General features: G+C 40.1%; 2 protein-coding genes and 1 pseudogene across 2 annotated transcripts; all 3 read right to left on the reverse strand.

The window, feature by feature from the left end:
* Positions 1–6,076: 6,076 nt before the first annotated feature.
* On the reverse strand, positions 6,077–7,082 carry LOC788228 (keratin-associated protein 4-7). Its single transcript, XM_024981151.2, has one exon. The coding sequence runs from the start codon at positions 6,979–6,981 to the stop codon at positions 6,361–6,363; it is 621 nt and encodes a 206-aa protein (XP_024836919.2). The 5' UTR covers positions 6,982–7,082; the 3' UTR covers positions 6,077–6,360.
* A 4,963-nt stretch (positions 7,083–12,045) lies between these two features.
* LOC132343074 (keratin-associated protein 4-9-like) lies at positions 12,046–13,154 on the reverse strand. Its single transcript, XM_059878534.1, has one exon. It carries the CDS (start codon positions 13,076–13,078, stop codon positions 12,449–12,451), a length of 630 nt encoding a protein of 209 aa, XP_059734517.1. The 5' UTR covers positions 13,079–13,154; the 3' UTR covers positions 12,046–12,448.
* Positions 13,155–21,660: 8,506 nt separating this feature from the next.
* On the reverse strand, positions 21,661–22,283 carry LOC788206 (keratin-associated protein 4-8-like; annotated as a pseudogene).
* Positions 22,284–22,408: the final 125 nt, after the last annotated feature.

A 22,408-nucleotide genomic window follows, 5' to 3' on the forward strand; every position in this document is an offset into this window, starting at 1 on the left:
GGGGTCACAAAGAGTTGGACACAACTGAGTGAATTTTACTTTCACTTTCATAAGTGTATGTGTAACTGGCTTACTTTGCTGTACAATAGAAACTAACATAACGTAAATCAACCATACTCCAATAAAATATTATAATAAAAAATATCCTGGGAAAACCTTCCGGCCAATATATTGGAACTAATGTTTCTTTTTCACAATAGTTATAGATCTTTTGCCTTAGCTTAAACAGTTCTCTGAGTACTCTTAAATCTTAAAATGTTATTTTTGCCTTAAAATTATATATTTTATACTTGTTATTTCTTTCTTTCCAATAATATATCATCTATTAAAAGGCCAGAATAATGCCAAAAATAAATACAAGCATTACATACTTTCCCAAAAAATGAGATAATATAGATGGCTACTATTTGTAAGTGCTTGCCATGTGCCCAATATTCTGCTGAATGCTTTGTAATTATTACCTTGATTTTTCTTATCAAAGACCCCATGAGGTACTTGCTATTCTCTAAGAGTCCACATAAGAATGAATTAAGGTTGCAAAGCCTATAATCTAAATAATTTATAAAGTATGTGTATGTGTGCATGAGCACTCAGTCTTGTCCAACTCTTTGTGACCCCATGGACTGTAGCCCACCAGGCTCCTGTGTTCCTGGGATCCTTCAGGCAAGAATACTGGACTGGGTTGCCATTTCCTTCTCCAGGGGATCTTCCTGATCAGGGACTGAACTACATCTCTTGTGTCTCCTGCATTGGCAGGCAGTTTCTTTACCAGTTGAGCCACTGTGGAAGCCAGTCTATGAAGTATAAATAACACTAATTCCACACCTTTGATTATGCTGTTATAGCTCCTTAGAATGTTCCTTTTCCTATAACAACTCAGTACTTTTTTATTTTTCATTTGAGTTCCAGCTTAGAAGTCTCTTCTTATGGTTTTCCTCGACATATTTAAAGAAAAATCATCTGCTCCTCCATTCTACTTGATTACATTTGCAACACTAGAATTTTGCACATCGGACTATACCTAAATGTCTGTCTCCAGCTGGACGGTAAATACCTGAGGTGAACACTTGGACCATGTATCATCATCAACATGCATGGAATGGAGCACATCACCAGTGTTTTCTTTGCATTTCTAGGAATCACTTTCTAAATTTGTTTGTGTAATTACACAAAGTATGTGTGGCTCCAAAGTAAATTCCACAAAGCCAGGCTTATCCAAAGAAGTTATTCCTAATCCCTCCATGCATTCCCTTGCTCCCCATAGATAGTCATTTTTATAATTTAAAGTTTTCCTTCTTATTGCTATTTCAAAAACATTTTTGCATATCTGTAGCTCCTTTGTTTCTTGGATAAATGGTTATATAATATACACACTTGACTCCAAGTTGCTTTTTCTCATTTAACAATTTATCCCAGAGATTACTTTATAGTAGTATGTTCAGATATTCTTCATTCCATTCTCAGCCACAAAGTAGCCCATTCTCTGGACATAATGTGGCTTATTTAGCCTGTTCCATGTATTATTGGTATCATCAATTGATCAATTTGTTGGCTTTAATCAAGTAGTTTTTACTATATATGTAATATATATAGTGACATATAATGTAAATATATATAAAATATACTGATATCTTCATGGGTCACAGCCTTGTCATGGTGAAGGGGCTGGCATAACTCAATGAAGCTATGAGCCATGTCATGCAGGGCCACCCAAGATAGACAGGCCATAGTGAAGAGTTCTGACAAAATATGGCCTGCCAGAGGAGGAAATGGCAAACCACTCCATCATTCTTGTTATGAGAAGAACCCCACAAATAGTATGAAAAGGCAAAAAGATATGACACTGGAAGATAAAACCCCAGGTGGGAAGGTATCCAATATGCTACTGGGGAAGAGCAGAGGGCAATCACTAATAGCTCCAGAAAGATGAAGCAGCTGGACTAAAGTGGAAATGACACTCAGTTGTGGATGTGACTAGTGGTGAAAGTAAAGTCTGATGCTGTAAAGAACAATGTTGCATAGGAACCTGGAATGTTAGGTCCATGAATCAGGATAAACTGAATGTGACCAAGCAGATGGCAAGGGTGAACATCCACATCCTAGGAATCAGTGAGTGAAATAAAATGGACGGAAATGGGAGAATTTAATTCAGATGACCATCATATGTACTCCTGTGGGCAAGAATCCCTTTGAAGAAATGGAGTAGCCGTCATAGTCAACAAAAGTGTCTGAAATGCAGTACTTGGGTGCAATCTCAAAAATGACAGAGTGATCTTGGTTCATTTCCAAGCAAACCATTCAACAATAATCCAAGGCTTTGCCCCAACCACTGATGCCAAAGAAGCTGAAGTTGACTCTTTCTATGAAGACCTATAAGACCTTCTAGAACTGACACCAAAAAGAAAAAAAATAAATAAAAGATGTCCTTTTCATTGCAGGGGATTGGAATGCAAAAGTAGAAAGTCAAGAGATACCTGGAGTAAGTTTGACCTTGGAGTACAAAATGAAGAAGGGCAAAGGCTAACAGAGTTTTGTCAAGAGAACACATAACACACTGGTCACAGCAAACATCCTTTTCCAACAACCCAAGAGACGACTCTACACATGGATGTCATCAAATGGTCCATTCCAAAATCAGATTGATTATATTCTTTGCAGCAAGTTCTATACAGTCAGCAAAAACAAGACCTGGAGCCTGACTGTGGCTCAGATCATCAGCTCCTTATTGCAAAATTCAAGCTTAAATGGAAGAAAGTAGGGAAAACCTCTAGGCCATTCAGGAATGACCTAAATCAAGTCCATTATGGTTATACAGTGGAGGTGATGAATAGATTCAAGATATTAGATCCAGCAGACAGAGTGCCTGAAGAACTATGAACTGAGGTTTGTAACATTGTAGAGGATGCAATGACCAAAACCATCCCAAAGAAAAAGAAATGCAAGAAAGCAAAGTGGTTGTCTGAGGAGGCTTTGCAAATAGCTGAGGAAAGAAGAGAAGTGAAAGGCAAGGGAGAGAGGGAAAGATATACCCAACTGAGTGCAGAGTTCCAGAGAATAGCAAGGAGAGATGAGAAGGTCTTCTTAAGTGAACATTGCAGAAAACACACAAAAACAATAGAAGGGGAAAGACTAGAGATCTCTTCAAGAAAACTGGAGATATCAAGGAAACATTTCATGCAAGGGTGGACATGATATAGACAGAAACAGTAAGGACCTAATAGAAGCAGAAGAGATTCGGTAAGAGGTGGCAAGAAAACACAGAAGAATTGTATGTAAAAAGTCTTAATGACACAGATAACCATGATGGTGTGGTCACTCACTTCGAGTCAGACCTCCTGGAGTATGAAGTCAAGTGGGCCTTAGGCATATTTACTATGAATAAAACTAGTGGAGGTGATGGAATTTCAGCTGAGCTATTTCAAATCCTAAAAGATGATACTGTTTAAAGTGCTGCATTTAATATGCCAGCAAATTTGGAAAAAGCAGTGACCTCAGGACTGGAAAAGTTCCATTTTCATTCCAACCCTAAAGAAAGGCAATGCCAAAGAATGTTCCAACTACTGTACAATTGTGTTCGTTTCACATGCTAGCAAGATTATGCTCAAAATCCTGCAAGCTAGGCTTCAGCAGTTAGTGAACTCAGAATTTCCAGATGTACAAGCTGGATTTAGAAAAGGCAGAGGAACCAGAGATCAAATTGCCAACATTTGTGGATCACAGAAAAAGCAAGGGAATTAGAGAAACGCATCTACTTATTGCTACATTGACTATACTAAAGCCTTTGTGTGGATCACAATAAACTGTTGAAAATTTTTAAAGAGATGAGAAAAACACCACATTACCTATCTCTGGAGAAACCTGTATGAGGGTCAGGAAGCAACAATTAGAACTGGGCATGGGACAACAGACTAGTTCAAAATCAGGAAAAGAGTATGTCAAGGCTGTATATTGGCACTCTGCTTATATAACTTATATGCAGAGTACATCATGCAAATTGCCGGGCTGGATGAATCACAGGCTGGAATCAAGATTGCAGGGAGAAATAACAACAACCTCAGATATATAGATGATACCACTCTAATGACAGAAGATGAAAGCAACTTAAATAGCCTCTTGATGAGGGTGAAAGAGGAGAGTGAAAAAGCTGACTTAAAACTCAACATTATAAAAACCAAGATCATGGCATTTGGTCCCATAACTTCATGTCTAATAGAAGAGGGGAAAGTGAAACAGTGACACTTTTATTTTCCTGGGCTCCAGTATCACTGTGGATGGTGACTAAAGCCATGAAATTAAAAGACGCTTGCTCCTTGGAAGGAAAATTATGACAAACCCAGAGAGTGTATTATTAATAAATAGTAGAGCCATAACTTTGCTGACAGAGGTGACAACTGACATAGTGAAAACTATGATTTTTCCAATATGTGAAAGTTGGACCATAAAGAGGGCTGAGCATCGAAAAATTAATGCTTTTGAATTGTGGTGCTGGAGAAGACTCTTGAGAGTCCCTTGAACTGCAAGGAGATTCAACCAGTCAATCCTAAAGATAATCAATCCTGAACATTCATTGGAAGGACTTAGGCTGAAATTGAAGTTCCCATACTTTGGCCACTGGTTGAGAAGGGATGACTCATTGGAAAAGAGTCATCTGATGCTGGGAAATATTGAAGGGAAAAGGAGAAGAGGGTGGCAGAGGATGAGATGTTTAGATAACATCACTGAGCCAATGGGCATGAATTTGACCAAAGCCCCGGAGGTAGTGAAGGACAGGGGAGCCTGGAGTGCTGAGTCCATGGGGACACAAAGAGTCAAATGCAGTGTAGCAACTGAACAACAACAAAATATATAATGAATGGTGATGTGTAGTGTATGGTGAATTATATATATATATATTTAATGTATATATTAATACATGTATCTCTGTACCTTTATATATAATCTTTCATTATTTGCTTTATTTTCTTTCTCTCTTAGTATGTCTTTTAATATTTAGGAAAGTATATATTTTGCACTGACAATTGCCTTTATATAAATATCTTTATATAATATTCTATGAGCCCAATTTATAGGCTACTGTCAGCTGATGCTCTACTTTCAGAAAAACTTTTAAAATCTTTTAAAAGGGGACTCTTTCCCCATTTGTAGCACTAATACCTGCATCTAAAGAATGGCTCAAAAGTTCATCTTATTTGTATAAGTAAAAGCATAGAGAAAAAAAACTATGCATAAACTTGAGTGGATAAATGTATAGAAAAGATATTTACAAGTAAACACATCAGTGATTTTTGCTGAGAAAGTCCACTTCAATGTCACTCCATTAGTGCAGAGAGTTTGTTCTCTGTTGTTTTCCCCAGATACTTCAGTGCCTTTAACAATGTCTCACATTTAATAAATATTCAAGAATGAATGAAAGAAGAGAATGACATCTGAAAGGAACCACTGAAAGCAGACAAACTTTTCAGTGAAAATATTGGCTCCCATTTTCCGACAGAAACAGTTGACAGGAGCTCAATGCTACTCTCAGATGTGGTCATGCAGACTGCAATTTGCCAGTTTCCACCAAACATGTTGTCTTATCAAAGACTTGCTTCACTTGTCTAGGTCACCTATCTGTTCTTTGAGTGCATGTGGATTTGAAACTTCCTTCAAAAAAAAAAAAAAAAGAATCACCACTGAGGTCCTATTGTAAATAGGGGAGAATCAGTGCACACTTGGTTTGCTGCATGGATGACACCTATAGCATTGAGTGCAAGTCTGAATATAAACTTGCAGACTGTGTTATATAGCACATTGTGTAGCTATCAAAGCTGATGTAATGCCTGAACCATATACTGTGTTCTTTTTGCTTTTATATACGAGAAGTTCTCCAAACTACTTTTCACTTTTTTGTTCTTTTCCTAGGGCTAGGATTTATAGTGTTAGCTGATTTGCTCATGAAATTAGCAGGCACCTAGGAAAGAATTAGATGGTGAATGACTGTCACCGAGAAGTGGCAAGGCCCTGCTGTGTGTCCTGCAGGTGTAATTTGTCTAGCAACCAAAGACAAAATCTTAAAGGAGAAAAAAATCACAATGAATTTTTAATACAGGAAAGTATCACTTTATTTTGGTACAGAAATAGATCAGGTTACAGAAAAGTCTTAGGAAAAGTTAGAAGAATGAGTTTACCAGTTTTCAGGTGAAAGGGGAAAATCTGTTACTGGAGAAGTGCTCCATGCCATATCCATCTCCTTCAACAGCTTGGTCTGGTTCCTCACAGTAATTATGAAGCCCAGTTTAGCTGAGTAACATCAACCCCAAAGGAGGGTCTGCATCTATGGGGACAGAGGTAAATGGAGACAGTGGTCACAGGGCAGCGGGCTCAGCAGCAAGAAGAGGGACAGCACACAGGGCGGGGGCAGGTGGAGATGACACAGGTGGGGCGATAACAAGTGGTGTGGCAGGAGACCCGGCCACACACTGGGCGCAGGCAGCAGCTCGGGCGGCAGCAGCTGGAGCCACAGGAGCTGGAGCCACAGCATGAGGGGCGGCAGCAGCTGGAGATGAGGGAGCAGGTGGGCTGGCAGCACACAGGCTGACAGCACTGGGGCCTGCAGCAGCTGGAGATGCAGCAGGTAGGCCTGCAGCAGCTGGAACCATAGCTGGACCCACAGCAGGAGGGGCGGTAGCAGCTAGAGATGCAGCAGGTGGGGCGAGGGCAGGTGGGCTGGCAGCAGACTGGGCGGCAGCAGCTGGACACACAACAGCTGGGGCGGCAGCAGGTGGTCCTGCAGCAGGTGGTCTGGCAGCAGCTGGGCCGGCAGCAGGTCTCCTGGCAGAGACTTCGGCCACAGCTCTGGTCAGAGCAGACGGAGCCACAACAGGAGCTGACCATGGTGTCAGAGGGTGGAGGTTCTGATGTTAATAGGAGAGTGAACTTAGTGATTTGAAGTATCTCTGCTGCTTGTCCTCTTTTATACCCTACTGAGACTGCTGTGTTCATGTCCTAGACTGCTTCCTAGTTCAGTTACCTAAAGAAACATTAGTCATTATGTTAGATCATCATGTTTTTCTGGTTAACTATTTTAAAATGAAGGAAAATAAGATTTCCTTTTCCCAGTGTGTTAAAATTTTCCAGTCCAGCCTTTCTTACAGAATTGCTTTTACTCTTTTCCTGTTTGTCGTGGACTCCATCACTGGAATTTACCTGTGGTCTGTGTATGACTCCATGATGTTGTTTGGATGGATTGTCGTCATGATGCCAAGATCTCTTTTGATGTCAAAATAGAAGCAGAATTATTGTAGGCAAATAGAGAGAAAAATGGTCGTCCTTGTGAGTTACCTGTACGCCATGAGGAAGACAGATCCAATCTGTGAGTCACGAATGCTGACTAGGTACTGGACTGTCTCTGGTGCTTCAAAGGATGTGTCAGGTACTACTTCCTATATCCAATTTGAACCTGTTACCAATGACTCATTTTTTTTAAGTATTAAAAAGTATTTGGAGCCACCTTGAAGGGACTCTCACTGACCCAATAAGGAGCAACTTGAACAACACAATGAATAAATGGCAGTAAAGAATTTTAACCCATTAAATAAAAATCCATGAGTCGATACTGAGGCCCATTGTGTAAAAAAATAAGAGAAAGTTATCCATGACAGTAGAATGTCAGCTAATTAATACAGAAATAAAAAGGGAGTTAAAAATCACTGTCTACCATCCTCATAGTAAAATTTGATTCATGTAGCCCTAATCCTAACTCTAAGTTTATTTTTATCTAAATCATATCATAATCTACCTATCTATTTCTACCTATCATCTATTTACCTACCTATATCCATCTATGAGAGAAAAAAAATGTGCCATGATTTTGAATATAGGTAAAAACTATATGGTATAAAGAAGTTCGTATTACTCTTTGAACTATTCTGTAAATTTGAAATATTTTTTAAAATAAAAAGTAGATTTTTTGATAGCAGCCATTCCAGCTGGCATGAAATGGTACCTCATTGTGGTGTCAATTTGTATTTTGGGGAGGGAGGTGTTAAGGGGTTTGGGATGGGGGACACATATACACACATGGCTGATTCATGTCAATGTATGGCAAAAATCACCACAATATTGTAAAGTAATTAGCCTCCAACTAAAATAAATTAATTAATTAAAAGAAAAAGAAAATACCACAAAATAATCCAACATCCCTCGTAAATAAGCAAGTGCCTATTTAAATGATAACAAATAAACACAGGTATGTGAAAAAAAATAAAAAGTAAAAAAATATTTAAATGAATTAAGATTAAAAATCTTTTCCTGCAGTGTTAGTATATTAAGAGGAAGTAGTTTGTGTCTTTGGGGGGAAATATTAAAGTATATGATAAATCTTAATAGGAGCTTCTACTATAAGAAGACTTTCTTGTGTTTCTAATTAATGCCATAATCTTTTTCATCTTCTTGGGTCCCTGAAAATATAGGACTTTTAACAACATGGCAGATGAAGTTGATGCTAACAGACCCACCTTCTAGATCAAGCAAATAGAAATGCTTGCAAAATATTTTTAAAATATTTCCATTACATAGCCAAACTTAAAGGGAAAGAAAAATTCTCATTTTCCAGAAAGAAAAAGAGAATGCCAACTGCATATGATAGCTGATATCCAAGATTGTGAAGGTTTGGTATCTAGTTATAAGCTTTCAAAATGGGAGGCTGGTAGTTGAAACCCAGGTAGGTGCAAGAAATGACTTTAAACCTTTCACAAGACAAGGTCTAGGAAGGGAGCGTTCTATCCATAGTCTGTATTCTTGAAGTGGAACCTAATAAGATGGGGACAAGAAAACCTTATCTCCCCACTAGGAATTGTAAGTGGTGATCAAAGTGCCTGTGGACATCTAAACCACAGCAGTATCACTAAGCTTTCCAATTCACACTAAATGAATAGGGGAGGAATCTCAAGTTGAGAAACTCTAACAAAACAGTGAATATCCTTGGAAACATCAGAGACAAAAGCAGAAATTATAGCACAGAGAAATAATCCCTTAAAAAACAAAATAATGTTAACTGTGAAGAGAAATAAGCTTCTAAGACTACACATAGACTTCATGAGTTACCCAAAAGGGAAAATGTTACAAAATATTCCCCACAAAAAATCCTTGAGTCTATTTCTGTTGACTTTTCCTTGTTTTTAATAATATGGTCCTTTGATTCTTATATACCTGGTAATTATTTTTATTGAATGCCAAACATATGTAAAAAACTGTAGAGGCTTGAGGTGATTTTTTATCTTCTACCTGGAACAGATCTAATTTTCTTCTTGGACTGTGGGTTCTCAATACTACCTGCATAAGTCAACTTCCAAAGACTGTTGTTCAGTCAGTAAATCATGCCCCACCCTTCTCTTTGTGACCCCATGGACTGCAGCATGCCAGGCTCCTCTCTTCCCCACCATCGCCTGGAACTTGCTCAAATTCATGTCCACTGACTCGGTGATGCTATCTAAGTCCCCTGCTCCTTTTGCCTTCAATCTTTCCCAACACCAGGCTCTCTTCCAGTGAACCAGCCCTTTGCTTCACGTGGCCAGTCCTTCCAATGAATATTCAGGACTGATTTCCTTTAGGATTGACTGGTTTGATCTCCTTGCAGCCCAAGGGACTTTCAAGAGTCTTCTCCAGCACCACAATTCAAAAGTATCAATTCTTCAGCCCTCAGCCTTCTTTATGACCCAGCTCTCACAACTGTACATGACTATTTTCTTAACTTTATCTGTTTCTCACAGCCATTCTTATCAAGAGGTTTGGTCTTATATCTGCTTTGTCATGGCTGGAAGTTACATTCTGTCCTTTAATTTTTCAAGAAGCCTCTCTTTTGGACCCTGCAGTCTACTAGCTGTCTTTTTACCTCTCTGTTTATCCCTTTCCATTCTCTTGTGGTTGCTGTTGCTCCTCTTTCAACTTACAAATGTTGGAGTTTTCCATTAGCTTAGGCCATATGTATCCTCTCTTTAGACATCTAACTTCCTATAACCCAAGAAAACACCTACTGGCCCATGGCATTAGAAATCATTTTCGATTTGTAAGTGCCTCACTTGCAGACTGTGGTAGGAGGACACTAAGATGCCTCTCAAGGATCCCACCTCCTCTGACTCATGTCCTTTGAAATGCCTTCCCATTAAGTGTAAGCTGGACATTCCATTCACTTCAAATGAATGGAATACAGCAGTAATGAGGACATAGGGCTTTCCAGACTAGGTTATTGTAAGATTTGGGTTTTCTTTCTGTTTCTTGGTCCTTCTCAGGTTGCTCACTCTGAAGGAAGCCAGCTACCTTGAGTGATCAGTCCATGTGGTGCAGAACTGAGTCCTCCTGCCAACAGCCATGTGAGTGAGCTTGGAAGTGGATTTTCCTCTCTTCATAAGAGTGCAGTCCTGGCCAACCACTTGCCTGCAACCTCATGAGAGATCCTGACATGCCACTTCCAGATTTCTAACCCTCAAAAAGTTAATGAGATAATAAATGTTTTTTGGGGGGACAACTTGTTAACCAACATTAGGTAACTAATACACATACCAACTCCTGGTCTGTGAAAGTCTACTGCATTTTCCATGAAGATAATCATATTATTTTCAAATAATGATAGATATATTGGTTTATTTCCTTTCCAATTCTTCACATATTCTGTTTCTGGGGGGAAAATTCAAGAGGGATGAAACATATGTATACCTATGGCTGATTCATGTTGATGTATGGCAGAAACCAACACAATATTATAAAGCAACTATCCTCTAATTAAAACTAAATTAACAGAAATAATTAAATAAGTAAATCTTTCTTTATTGTAAAGAAAAGTACTGAAAGAGCCCCTCACTCCAGAGAAAAAGAAAACAAAAAAATTTTCTTATGCTGAGACCAAGAGAAAGTGTAACCAATTCTCATCTACCATCTCAGATCCATTCAGAATTCTGTGCTTTGAGTAAGAGTGAGCAATAATGCCCCATACAACTTAAATTATTATCTCATTATTATTTATGTGTAGACTTTATGGAAGTCAAACACATTCATGATTCATTACCATTGAATTACTTATTTACCCTATAACTCTTAGAATATGCATATACAAAGCTTTCTATATGTTTCTCCTACTTTTACTAGCACAAATTCATCAGGAATTTGTTTTTATCCTTTTTTCCTAGGATAGACTTCATAGGAATTTGGGAGGGCTCTGAGTTAACCTAAGATCAAATTTGGTCCTTTAATTGGGTTCCCTACTAGTTTCGTATTTCTTATAGGATATGTTGACAAGATACCTCAGACCCATCTGTCAAATACACATCCTAGAAAAGTCGTTAAGATAAGAAAATACTAAAATTTGAATATTTTCAGTATTCTGTTAGCCCCCAACTTCTCAGGAAGGTTGATTTTCCCAAAACAATTAATTTGTTGTCAGTGGATGGAGAGGAAATAAGAAGTCTAAGAGTGTAGTAAATTGGGTTACATGTGGGATAGATAAACCCAAGGGAGGACTCTGGTTTTCCAAGGAGAAGAGCAAGGGCAGAGCAGTGTATTTGGAGAGAGGGAAGGAAAAAGAAGGAAGGAAGCAAGGAAAATGGAGGGATGAGGCAACTAAGAGAGAAGTGGAATTTTAGGGAAATATATGCTTTATAATGGAGAAGGAAATGGAAACCCACTCCAGTATTCTTGCCTGGAGAATCCCATGGACAAAGTAGCCTGGTGGGCTACAATCCATGGGGTTGAAAAGAGTCGGACATGACTGAGCATACAGCACATGCTTTAAAAATATTTAAGAAAGGTTTGCTGTGGGGTATAATCCTTCTCCTCCATAACCTTAAATTTTTTAAGGAAATTATTATTTTTCAATTCTCTTGGAGACATTGCGTTACGTATTGTGTTATTTCTGGGTTTGTTTGTTTTCTTCTATATCACTGCATATTGGGTTTGTCCTAAAGGTGAAAGCAGAAATTGGTAAGCCTGATAGAGTTGTATTAATATGTTGAATACCATTTCCCAGGAAAAGAGGACAATCATTATAAAGCAGCAAACACAAGAACATTGTATGGGCCAGGAAAGTGGAGCTTTATTCAGAAGCAGAAACAAAATACAAAAATATCACTGTAAAAGCATTATAGGATGTAGCCCCCAGACTTTCAAATCTGAGGCTGTGACACCAGGGCCCCTATAGGCCCTTTAGGAATTTTCATGTTTGGGACTGGAAGACCCAGTAGCCCCAAATCAAAAGGTCAAGTATAGAACTGGGGCAACTCTGCTAATTTCTTTCTATAAATACCACCTAGTTTCATTTGCTAGTAAGGAAAAGGCCAACAAAGGAGAGAGTCTGGCCTGAGGTCAGGATGTGGACACACAGACTATGGGAATGGCCTCTCCTCTGATGTCTGTGTGATGCATGGAGTCTGCTTCTGTGATAAGATGGATAAAGAGAGGGTGGGTTCAGAGAGGTGGCTCAGCAGCAAGAGGAGGGACAGCACACGGGGCGGGGGCAGGTGGAGATGACACAGGTGGGGCGATAGCAAGTGGTGTGGCAGGAGACCCGGCCACACACTGGGCGCAGGCAGCAGCTGGAGCCACAGCAAGAGGGGCGGCAGCAGCTGGAGATGCGGGAGCAGGTGGGCTGGCAGCACACAGACTGGCAGCACCGGGGCCTGCAGCAGCTGGAGATGCAGCAAGTAGGCCTGCAGCAGCTGGAACCGCAGCTGGACCCACAGCAGGAGGGGCGGCAGCAGCTAGAGATGCAGCAGGCGGGGCGAGAGCAGGTGGGCTGGCAGCACACAGGCTGGCAGCACTGGGGCCTGCAGCAGCTGGAGATGCAGCAGGTAGGCCTGCAGCAGCTGGAACCACAGCTGGACCCACAGCAGGAGGGGCGGTAGCAGCTAGAGATGCAGCAGGTGGGGCGAGGGCAGGTGGGCTGGCAGCAGACAGGGTGGCAGCAGCTGGACACACCACAGCTGGGGCGGCAGCAGGTGGTCCTGCAGCAGGTGGTCTGGCAGCATCTGGGCCGGCAGCAGGTCTCCTGGCAGAGACTTCGGCCACAGCTCTGGTCAGAGCAGATGGAGCCACAACAGGAGCTGACCATGGTGTCAGAGGGTGAAGGTTCTGGGTGAGTTTCTAGGAGAGTGAGTTTCTCAAATTTGGAAGTTTCTCTTCCCGTGTCCTCTTTTATACCCAGCTGAGGGACTTCTGTGATTATGAAGAGACTAGTTCCTTCTTTTGGTTTATATGACTAAAATGCAATTAGTAAGTCATATGTGTTTTTCTAGAAAAATCTGTTAATATATAGAAAATAATCATTTCCCTTTTCTCAAGTTCCCCAGTGTTCTCACATGAATCACCTCTTCTGTTTCTTTAGTTTGTAAGGTTACTAGACTTCAGTCCCTGGGTATCGTGTGACATCGGTGGGCCTCTGTTCCTTGTTTATTTCTCACCTTGATATGATTTTGGGAGAGTTTCTGATGAGATTAGGATCTCTAGTGGAAATTTCACGTTTCAATCAGATGGCGTGTTTGTCGAGGAAATGGAAGTAAGCTCTACTTTTTGAATGTGAGAAAACTTATGATTCATTGTGTGTATACTGGGTGGTCACTGAACTAATGACATTCCAAACTGTGTTATTTCTCATCACCCTGATGGACTTTGAAACAGTTAGCTGTGACTCAGTGTTTTTAAGTAGCAAACAGTCATCTGAGATTAATCAGAAATGTCTTTGATCTTCAGATGTGTCTTCTAGGCTAGGGTACAGTAATTGACACAATAGTTTTGAATCAAAATATGTCATAGTTACGCTTTGTGGACATTTTATTAAAATCTTTTTCAAATATTCTGAGCTAAAATGCCTAGCAGTTTTTGTAGTATTACTTATGCTTAAGATATTCTTAGATGCATTAAGAGGAATATAAATAACATTCATTATCTTACCTGTACTTATATAGAAATTGCATCCATAAAAAGCTTTATAACCAAAACCAGATATAATTAGGCTGCTAAATTAGAGGTCTCTTTAGTGCCACAGGCATTTAGAGAAAAACAACATTCTAGGAAAGAGAAGGTAATCTTCTTGATATTCCCTCTTCCTGCAAAATCCTGTGAGTTCAGCATTCTCCTAGTGATTTTTACCAGTGAGTTCAACTGCCATCTTCCTCCAAAATCTTCCTTGATGCCATGAAAAGTCAAGTCCTTCCTCTGATGCACTTCTGCTGTGCTTTGTGTATTCATGGGCTCTATCATATAATTCTCTACCAGAGATGCACTTATGTATCTGGCTCACTCTAGAATATAAACTCCATTTGTACAAAGACTCCGATTTACTCATCTTCATATCTTCAGGGACTGAAATGAGATGAGTTTTTGATAAAGGAGATGTCTGTGCAATGAGTGAAGATTTTGTCTAGACCATCAAAGAAGACACACTGACCTTGAAAACATGTGTTATTCATATAGATGGACAGAAGGGGGATTTAAAAGAAGGAGCTATATTTGAGATTGGGCATAACCCTGGTTTGTGATGCTGAAAGGGGTATGTCTGGAAAGTCTATTTTAAGAAGTAATGAGAAAGAAGTTGAGGTTCCTAGAATGTGGGAGAGGTCTTGTGTAGCCTTGAATTCTAGAAAAAAAAAAAAAAGGAGTAGATCTATTAAGTCTTTAGGTGGGGAGGTAATAAAATATATACACTATATATGAACTATTTTAATTTTTGATCTGCGTTTAGAAATGCTAAAATGAGGGAGACATTGCTTAAAAGGTTGAACTGGGTCAGGGTGAGAGGTGAGCTCTCAGAATCAGGTGATGGCAATAAACATCATAGAGTTATTGCAAAGAAAGTATCAGCAGATACTTTGACCAAACTGAAAATAGAACTATAAGGAGGGATCTTCATAAGGGTTATAAAAGATATCTCAGTTTAGCCATTTATACACTTTATATGTATATACATTCACATAAATGTCCCAGATGGCACTAGCGGTAAAAAATTTACCTGCCAATGCAGCAGACATAAGACATGTGGGTTCGATCCCTGGGTTGGGAAGATCTCCTAGAGGAAGAAATGGCAACCCCCTCCAGTATTCTTGCCTGGGAAATTCCATGGACAGAGGAACCTGGTGGGCTACAGTCCACGGGGATGCAAAGAGTCAGACACTGAACACACACACACACACACACACACACACTCACACACACTCACACACACACATATATATATGTGTGTGTGTGTGTATATATATGTATATGTGTATATATATATATATGTGTGTGTGTGTGTGTGTGTGTATATATATGTGTGTGTGTATGTATATATGTTGGAGAAGGCAATGGCACCCCACTCCAGTACTCTTGCCTGGAGAATCCCATGGACGGAGGAACCTGGTAGGCTGCAGTCCATGGGGTTGCTAAGGGTCGGACTGACTGAACGACTTCACTTTCACTTTCACTCTTTGGAGAAGGAAATGGCAACCCATTCCAGTGTTCTTGCCTGGAGAATCCCAGGGACGGGGGAGCCTGGTGGGCTGCCATCTATGGGGTCGCACAGAGTCGGACATGACTGAAGTGACTTAGCAGTAGTGTATATGTAAGCTTCCTACCTCCTACTGCTGCTGCTTCTAAGTCGCTTCAGTTGTGCCCAACTCTTTGCGACCCCATAGACGGCAGCCCACCGGGCTCCCCTGTCCATGGGATTCTCCAGGCAAGAATACTGGAGTGGGTTGCCATTTCCTTCTCCATCCTACCTCCTAGGGGATATTAGTCTAAACATTTAAAGGATAGACTAACAGAAATGTTAAGTTATGTTAAAAAGCAAAGAAGAAGAAGAGGAACTGAAATCACTTGGAGATATGGAAAAGATGTATGCATCAAAAAATTAAAATGGTTTCGCCAAATTATGTAAAGTTTAAAAATAAAATAAAATTAGAAAAAAAATTAAAATGGAATATTTGGCAAAGTTATGCACTTAATATGCCTACATGCTGCATGCTAAGTTACTTCAGTTATGTCCACTCCTTGTGACCTCATGGACTGTAGGCTGCCAGGCTCCTCTGTCCATAAGGATTCTCCGGGCAAGAACACTGGAGTGGGTTCCCATTTCCTTCTCCAGGGGATCTCACTGGGCCAGGAATCAAACCCAGGTCTCTGGCATGCAGGCAGATCTATAGATACACATATAGACATATATTTCTATATATAGGCATCTATTTATGTACATATTTTGGTCAACATGATGGTAGGTGAAAAGCTTCCTCCGTGCGATTTTAATCTGCATTTCTCTTATAGTAAAGGCTGCTGCTGCTGCTAAATCACGTCAGTCGTGTCTGACTCTGTGCTGACCCCATAGACGGCAGCCTACCGTATAGTAAAGGAGATTAGACAATTCTTCATATGTTAAAGAGCTATTTGTATTTTTCCTTTTCTACAAGGAAAATTGTAGGAAAAATTCCATAATATCTATAATTATGCTTTTGTTTTTTCACTGTGTTTAGCCTTCATACAGTGATTTTTGCAGGAGCTCTTTGTATATTATCAAAATTAGCCTTTTTATATAATGTGAATTTCAAACATTTTTCCTAGTTTGTCTTTCTTCTTTAACTTTGCTTCTGTGTTTTTACCACATAGATGTTTACATCTTAAATTAATTTATTTATTTTAATTGGAGGCTAATTACTTTACAATATTGTGTTGGTTTTTGCCATACATCGATGTGAATCACCCATGGGTGTACATGTGTCTCGCCATCCTGAAACCACCTTCTACCTCCCTCCCAACTCTATCCCTCTGGGTTGTCCCAGAGCACCAGCTCTGGGTGCCCTGCTTCATGCATTGAATTTATACTCAAATTTATTCATCTTTTCTTTTATGGCTCCTGGGGCAAGTGTCACACTTTGAAAAATCTATCCAGTTGTAAATTTGCATAAACATTGTCCCATAGTTTCTTTTGTGAAGTTCAAAGTTTCATGTTTTATATTTTCAAATATTGTTCTTAATTCAGTTCAGTTGCTCAGTCATGTCCGAATCTTTGTGACACCATGGACTGCAGCACGCCAGGCCTCCCTGTCCATCACCAACTCCTGGAGTTTACCCAAACTCATGTTCATTGAGTCAGTGATGCCATCCAACCATCTCATCCTCTGTTGTCCCCTTTTCCCCCTGCCTTCAATCTTTCCCAGCATCAGGGTCTTTTTCAATGAGTCAGTTCTTCACATCAGGTGGCCAAATTATTGGAGTTTCAGCTTCAGCATCAGTCTTTCCAATGAACATTCAGGACTGATTTCCTTTAGGATTGACTGATTTGATCTCCTTGCAGTCCAAGGTACTCTCAAGAGTCTTATCCAGCACTACAATTCAAAAAACATCAATTCTTCGGTGCTCAGCTTTCTTTTCTTTTATTTATTTACTTTTTTTTTTTTACTTTACAATATTGTATTGGTTTTGCCATACATCTCCAATTCTCACATCCATACATGACTACTGGAAAAACCATAGCTTTGACTAGATGGACCTTTGTTGGCAAAGTAATGTCTCTGCTTTTTAATATGCTATCTGAGTTGGTCATAGCTTTTCATTCAAGGAGCAAGTGTCTTTTAATTTCATGGCTGCAATCACCATCTGCAGTAATTTTGGAGCCCAAGAAAATGAAGTCTTTCATGGTTTCCATTGTTTTTCCAGTCTATTTGTCATGAAGTGATGGGACCAGATGCCATGATATTTGTTTTTTGAATGTTGAATCTTAAGCCAGCTTTTACACTCTCCTCTTTTACTTTCATCAAGAGGCTGTTTAGTTCCTCTTTGCTTTCTGCCATAAGGATGGTTTCATCTGCATATCTGAGGTTATTGATATTTCTCCCAGAAATCTTGATTCTAGCTTGTGCTTATATGATGCTTAAGATTGCTTAAGATCTCAGCTTATATGATGTATTCTGCTTATAAGTTAAATAAACAAGGTGACAGTATACAGCCTTGATATAACTCCTTTCCCAATTTGGAGCCAGTCCGTTGTTTCATGTCCAGTTCTAACTGTTGCTTCTTGACCTGCATACAGATTTCTCAGGAGGAAGTTCAGGTTGTCTTGTATTCCCATCTCTTTAAGAATTTTCCACAGTTTGTTGTGATCCACATAGTCAAAGGCTTTGGCATAGTCAATAAAGCAGAAGTAGGTGTTTTTCTGGAACTCTGTTGCTTTTCCTCTGATCCAACAGATGTTGGCAATTTGATCTCTGGTTCCTCTGCCTTCTCTAAATCCTCCTTGAACATCTGGACATTCTTGGTTCACGTTCTGTTGAAGCCTGGCTTGCAGAATTTTGAGCATGACTTTGCTAGTGTGTGAGGTGAGTGGAATTGTGCAGTAGTTTGAACATTCTTTGGCATGGCCTTTCTTTGGGATTGGAATGAAAACTGACCTTTTCCAGTCCTGTGGCCACTGCTGAGTTTTCCAAATTTGCTGACATATTGAGTATAGTACTTTCACAGCATCATCTTTTAGAATTTGAAATACCTCAACTAGTCTATTAGGTATTATACAGATATAGAATATGCAGTTTAAGCATTTTTGAATCTGATATGAACATAGCCCAACACCATTAAGTAATATATTTTCCCCCATGTATTGAAAATATTAATATCATTTTTTGGGGGGGAGGGTTTGGTAATGAGTTTTTTTTTAATATAAATTTATTTACTTTAATTGGAGGTTAATTACTTTACAATATTGTATTGGTTTTATATATTAAATTCTCTTGTGTATTTGTGTCTAGTTTTAGACTTCTTTTTTAAAATTCATTAATGATTTTTCATGCATTAGAATATTAATATATATAATATTAATTTGATCTTAATGGCTACAAGTTCAAGTCTAAAATTGTGGTAATATGCTGCTGCTGCTGCTGCTGCTAAGTCGCTTCAGTTGTGTCCGACTCTGTGCGACCCCACAGATGGCAGCCCACCAGGCTCCCCCATCCCTGGGATTCTCCAGGCAAGAACACTGGAGTGGGTTGCCATTTCCTTCTCCAATGCATGAAAGTGAAAAGGGAAAGTGAAGTCACTCAGTTGTGTCTGACCCTCAGCGACCCCATGGACTGCAGCCTTCCAGGCTCCTCTGTCCATGGGATTTTCCAGGCAAGAGTAGTGGAGTGGGGTGCCATTGCCTTCTCCGGGTAATATGCTAGTTAACTCAAATATCTGTATGTGGCAAAACAGTAAATGTACACTGGGTTCCCTGCCATGAGAAAATAAATTGAACCTGGGTGGACTCTCAGGCTGGCATTTTAAAGAAGACACTATCCAAGTCTGTGGTGACATATTAGTCTTGTTAGACTTGTGCTTCCTGTAAATTCTTGTATATAAATTACATCTGAACAGTTCAGAGGAACCATCTTGTTTTATCCTTGAAAGTCTACTGTTAATTTCTGAGAACTGTCTTCCCACATACTAACCAGACAGGACTATTAAAGGAGCTTGTGGGAATTATGATTTTGCTTTAGCTATTCCTGAAGCAGAGCTTGTTGCAGGAGTTGTGTTACTTTCCTGAAATGATTTATTGCTTACTATTTTCCATCTAGAAGGGCTTGAACAGTGCCAAACAGAGGATTAGCATGGCCAAATGAGACTGAGTGAAGGGTACATTTAGTGGATGCTCTATTCACTTGAAATCCATCCTAAGATAAAGTTGACTGGACCACAGAATAACCACTCCAGCCACACTTTCTGATTCATAATTTTATCTCACGGTTTTTACTTTTACAATATCTTCTGTGTCACTTTTGGATCTTTTAAAACACTATAACTCTCCCTGGTGGCAATTGTTGTACATTAAGTGCCTGTATAGAGCAACCCTAAGAAGTCTCACATGCCACTCCTGGGCTACTTCATCCAAGTCATTGCATAGGATGAGGGGTAGCTGTTCCTTGCTATTATGAGTCCTGGGTGCTGAGCTATTCTGTGCTGCTTTCCCTAAACTCTATCTGAGCCTTTTTAAATAGTCCTTTTATTATCCAGATACAGGGGCCATCTCATTCCTATTGTGACCCAGTTCTTGTTGTAAAAACAGGAAATTATAAGCCTTAGATATTTTAATACTGAAAAAGACAGTGTACACCTCCATTCTTTGATTTAGCACTAACTAATAAAGCATAATGTTAAAGCTATAGTCTGTATCCTTTAATTAGCAGTTATCAAAGAAAAACACATAGGACGATAAAACATTTGTCAATTCTAGCGTATGAAATGCAGAGAAGGCAACGGCACCCCACTCCAGTACTTTTGCCTAGAAAATCCCATGGACGGAGGAGCCTGGTAGGCTGCAGTCCATGGGGTCGCTAGAGTCGGACACGACTGAGCAACTTCACTTTCACTTTTCACTTTCATGCATTGGAGAAGTAAATGGCAACTCACTCCAGTGTTCTTGCCTGGAGAATCCCAGGGACGGGGGAACCTGGTGGGCTGCCGTCTATGGGGTCGCACAGAGTCGGACACGACTAAAGCGACGCAGCAGCAGCAGCAGCAGCAGTGTATGAAATGAGAGGGCTGTCTGCAAAACATTTCAGTGTAAGTTGAAAAAGGTGAATCTGAAAATGTGTATAAGACATTTCTATGGTAAACTAAGAACATAGCTCCCAGTCTACACTGGAGTGAAACCCACATGATGTCTGTCAGCTTCTATCCATTTTGTCTGTTAACATCAAAATGTTTTCTAGAACTAATAATAAACTCTTTGTTATGTTCACTATTTACAAATATAGCACAGGTAATATAAACAAATTTTGAGTTTAAAATGTTTTTAATATACTCCTGATTATGAAACAAAACTTATAGACTCTTAGAGTTGTGTAGAAATAGTACTATTGCATATATTCTGACACATTTTCACAGCTAAGAAGGATCGTGTTTACTTGAGTTTTGGTGATGAGAAAGTTAAGTCTCAAAGACTCATGCAGTCTTAAGGGCCCATGCTCTCTTAAGTAAGACCAAGGAAGGTGATGAAGCCTAAAATGGAAGAATAAAACCAACAAGAAGGTGGAGAAATCTCAGAAGTATGAGAAACTAAAATTATGAAGGGGTTTTAGTCTGGAAGTACTTAAGTTTTGAGCATCTATTTACTAGAAAGTTTTGAATTTTTATGGAAAAATTGCCATGGTCTTTATTAATTTCCAGAAATCTGGATTTAGAAGGTATACTTAGTATTCTGAAAAAGTCTTGTGTTTCGAGAGGAAGACAGGAGAGAAAGAAGGAAGGAAGGAGCAAAGGACAGAGGGAGGAAAGGAAGAAAGGAAAGGAAAGAAGAGGGAGAAAAAAGGACTTGAGGTAGGTTGAGGAGGACTCCTAATGTAAGTAACTGTTCCTGAACATACTCTCCTTCATTTGAAGCAAGATGATCCTTAATGTAAAGTGAGAAAGATATGTACACATACACACATGCACACACACGTTGTATCTTTACCAAATCAGGAGATTTCAGTATTAGGGAAATGGGTGTTTATTAAGAACATATAAAAACAATGTCATATGAGATCATCACAATCTGTATACTTCAGATGAAGACATTACTGGTCTAAGAATAGATGTATTTGAGCCTGAGTTAAAATCATATGACAAATATGTTTTCATCTGTCACTTCCTACAACTGAACACCAACTCTGAAGGCCAAATCAGAAGGAGTTGGCCACTGTGCCCATTCCCCAGTTACTGGCTGGCTCCAACACATTTTATATGATTTCTGAGGACATAGTTAGTATGACAAAAATCATGGGCAGAGATTCGGCAACAGGAAGAAGCACAGCACACGGGGCGGGGGCAGGTGGAGATGACACAGGTGGGGCGATAGCAAGTGGTGTGGCAGGAGACCCGGCCACACACTGGGCGCAGGCAGCAGCTGGAGCCACAGCAAGAGGGGCGGCAGCAGCTGGAGATGCAGGAGCAGGTGGGCTGGCAGCACACAGACTGGCAGCACCGGGGCCTGCAGCAGCTGGAGATGCAGCAGGTAGGCCTGCAGCAGCTGGAACCATAGCTGGACCCACAGCAGGAGGGGCGGCAGCAGCTAGAGATGCAGCGGGGGCGGGGGGGGGGGGCGGGGGCGACAGCAGATAGGCTGGCAACACTGGGGCCTGCAGCAGCTGGACACACCACAGCTGGGACGGTAGCAGGTGGTCCTGCAGCAGATGGTCTGGCAGCAGCTGGGCGGGCAGCAGGTCTCCTGGCAGAACTTCGGCCACAGCTCTGGTCAGAGCAGACGGAGCCACAGCAGGAGCTGACCATGGTGTCAGAGGGTGGAGATTCTAGATGGGTTTCCAGGAGAGTGAATTTCTCCAGTTAATTGTCAAAATGTTTTCCTTTTTTTTTTTTTTTTTTTGTTTACATACATTTAAGTAATTATCAGAATTTACAATTATGGCTGTCTATTTAATGACTTAATCTTACTCGAAACAAAATT

Source organism: Bos taurus, chromosome 19 (assembly GCF_002263795.3).
Source record: "Bos taurus isolate L1 Dominette 01449 registration number 42190680 breed Hereford chromosome 19, ARS-UCD2.0, whole genome shotgun sequence".
Taxonomy (NCBI): Eukaryota; Metazoa; Chordata; class Mammalia; order Artiodactyla; family Bovidae; genus Bos; species Bos taurus.

Coding starts and splice junctions, on each gene's coding strand:
- LOC788228 (XM_024981151.2), bottom strand. CDS start 6,981: ATGAACACAGCAGTCTCAGTAGGGTATAAAAGAGGACAAGCAGCAGAG.
- LOC132343074 (XM_059878534.1), bottom strand. CDS start 13,078: ATGGTCAGCTCCTGTTGTGGCTCCATCTGCTCTGACCAGAGCTGTGGC.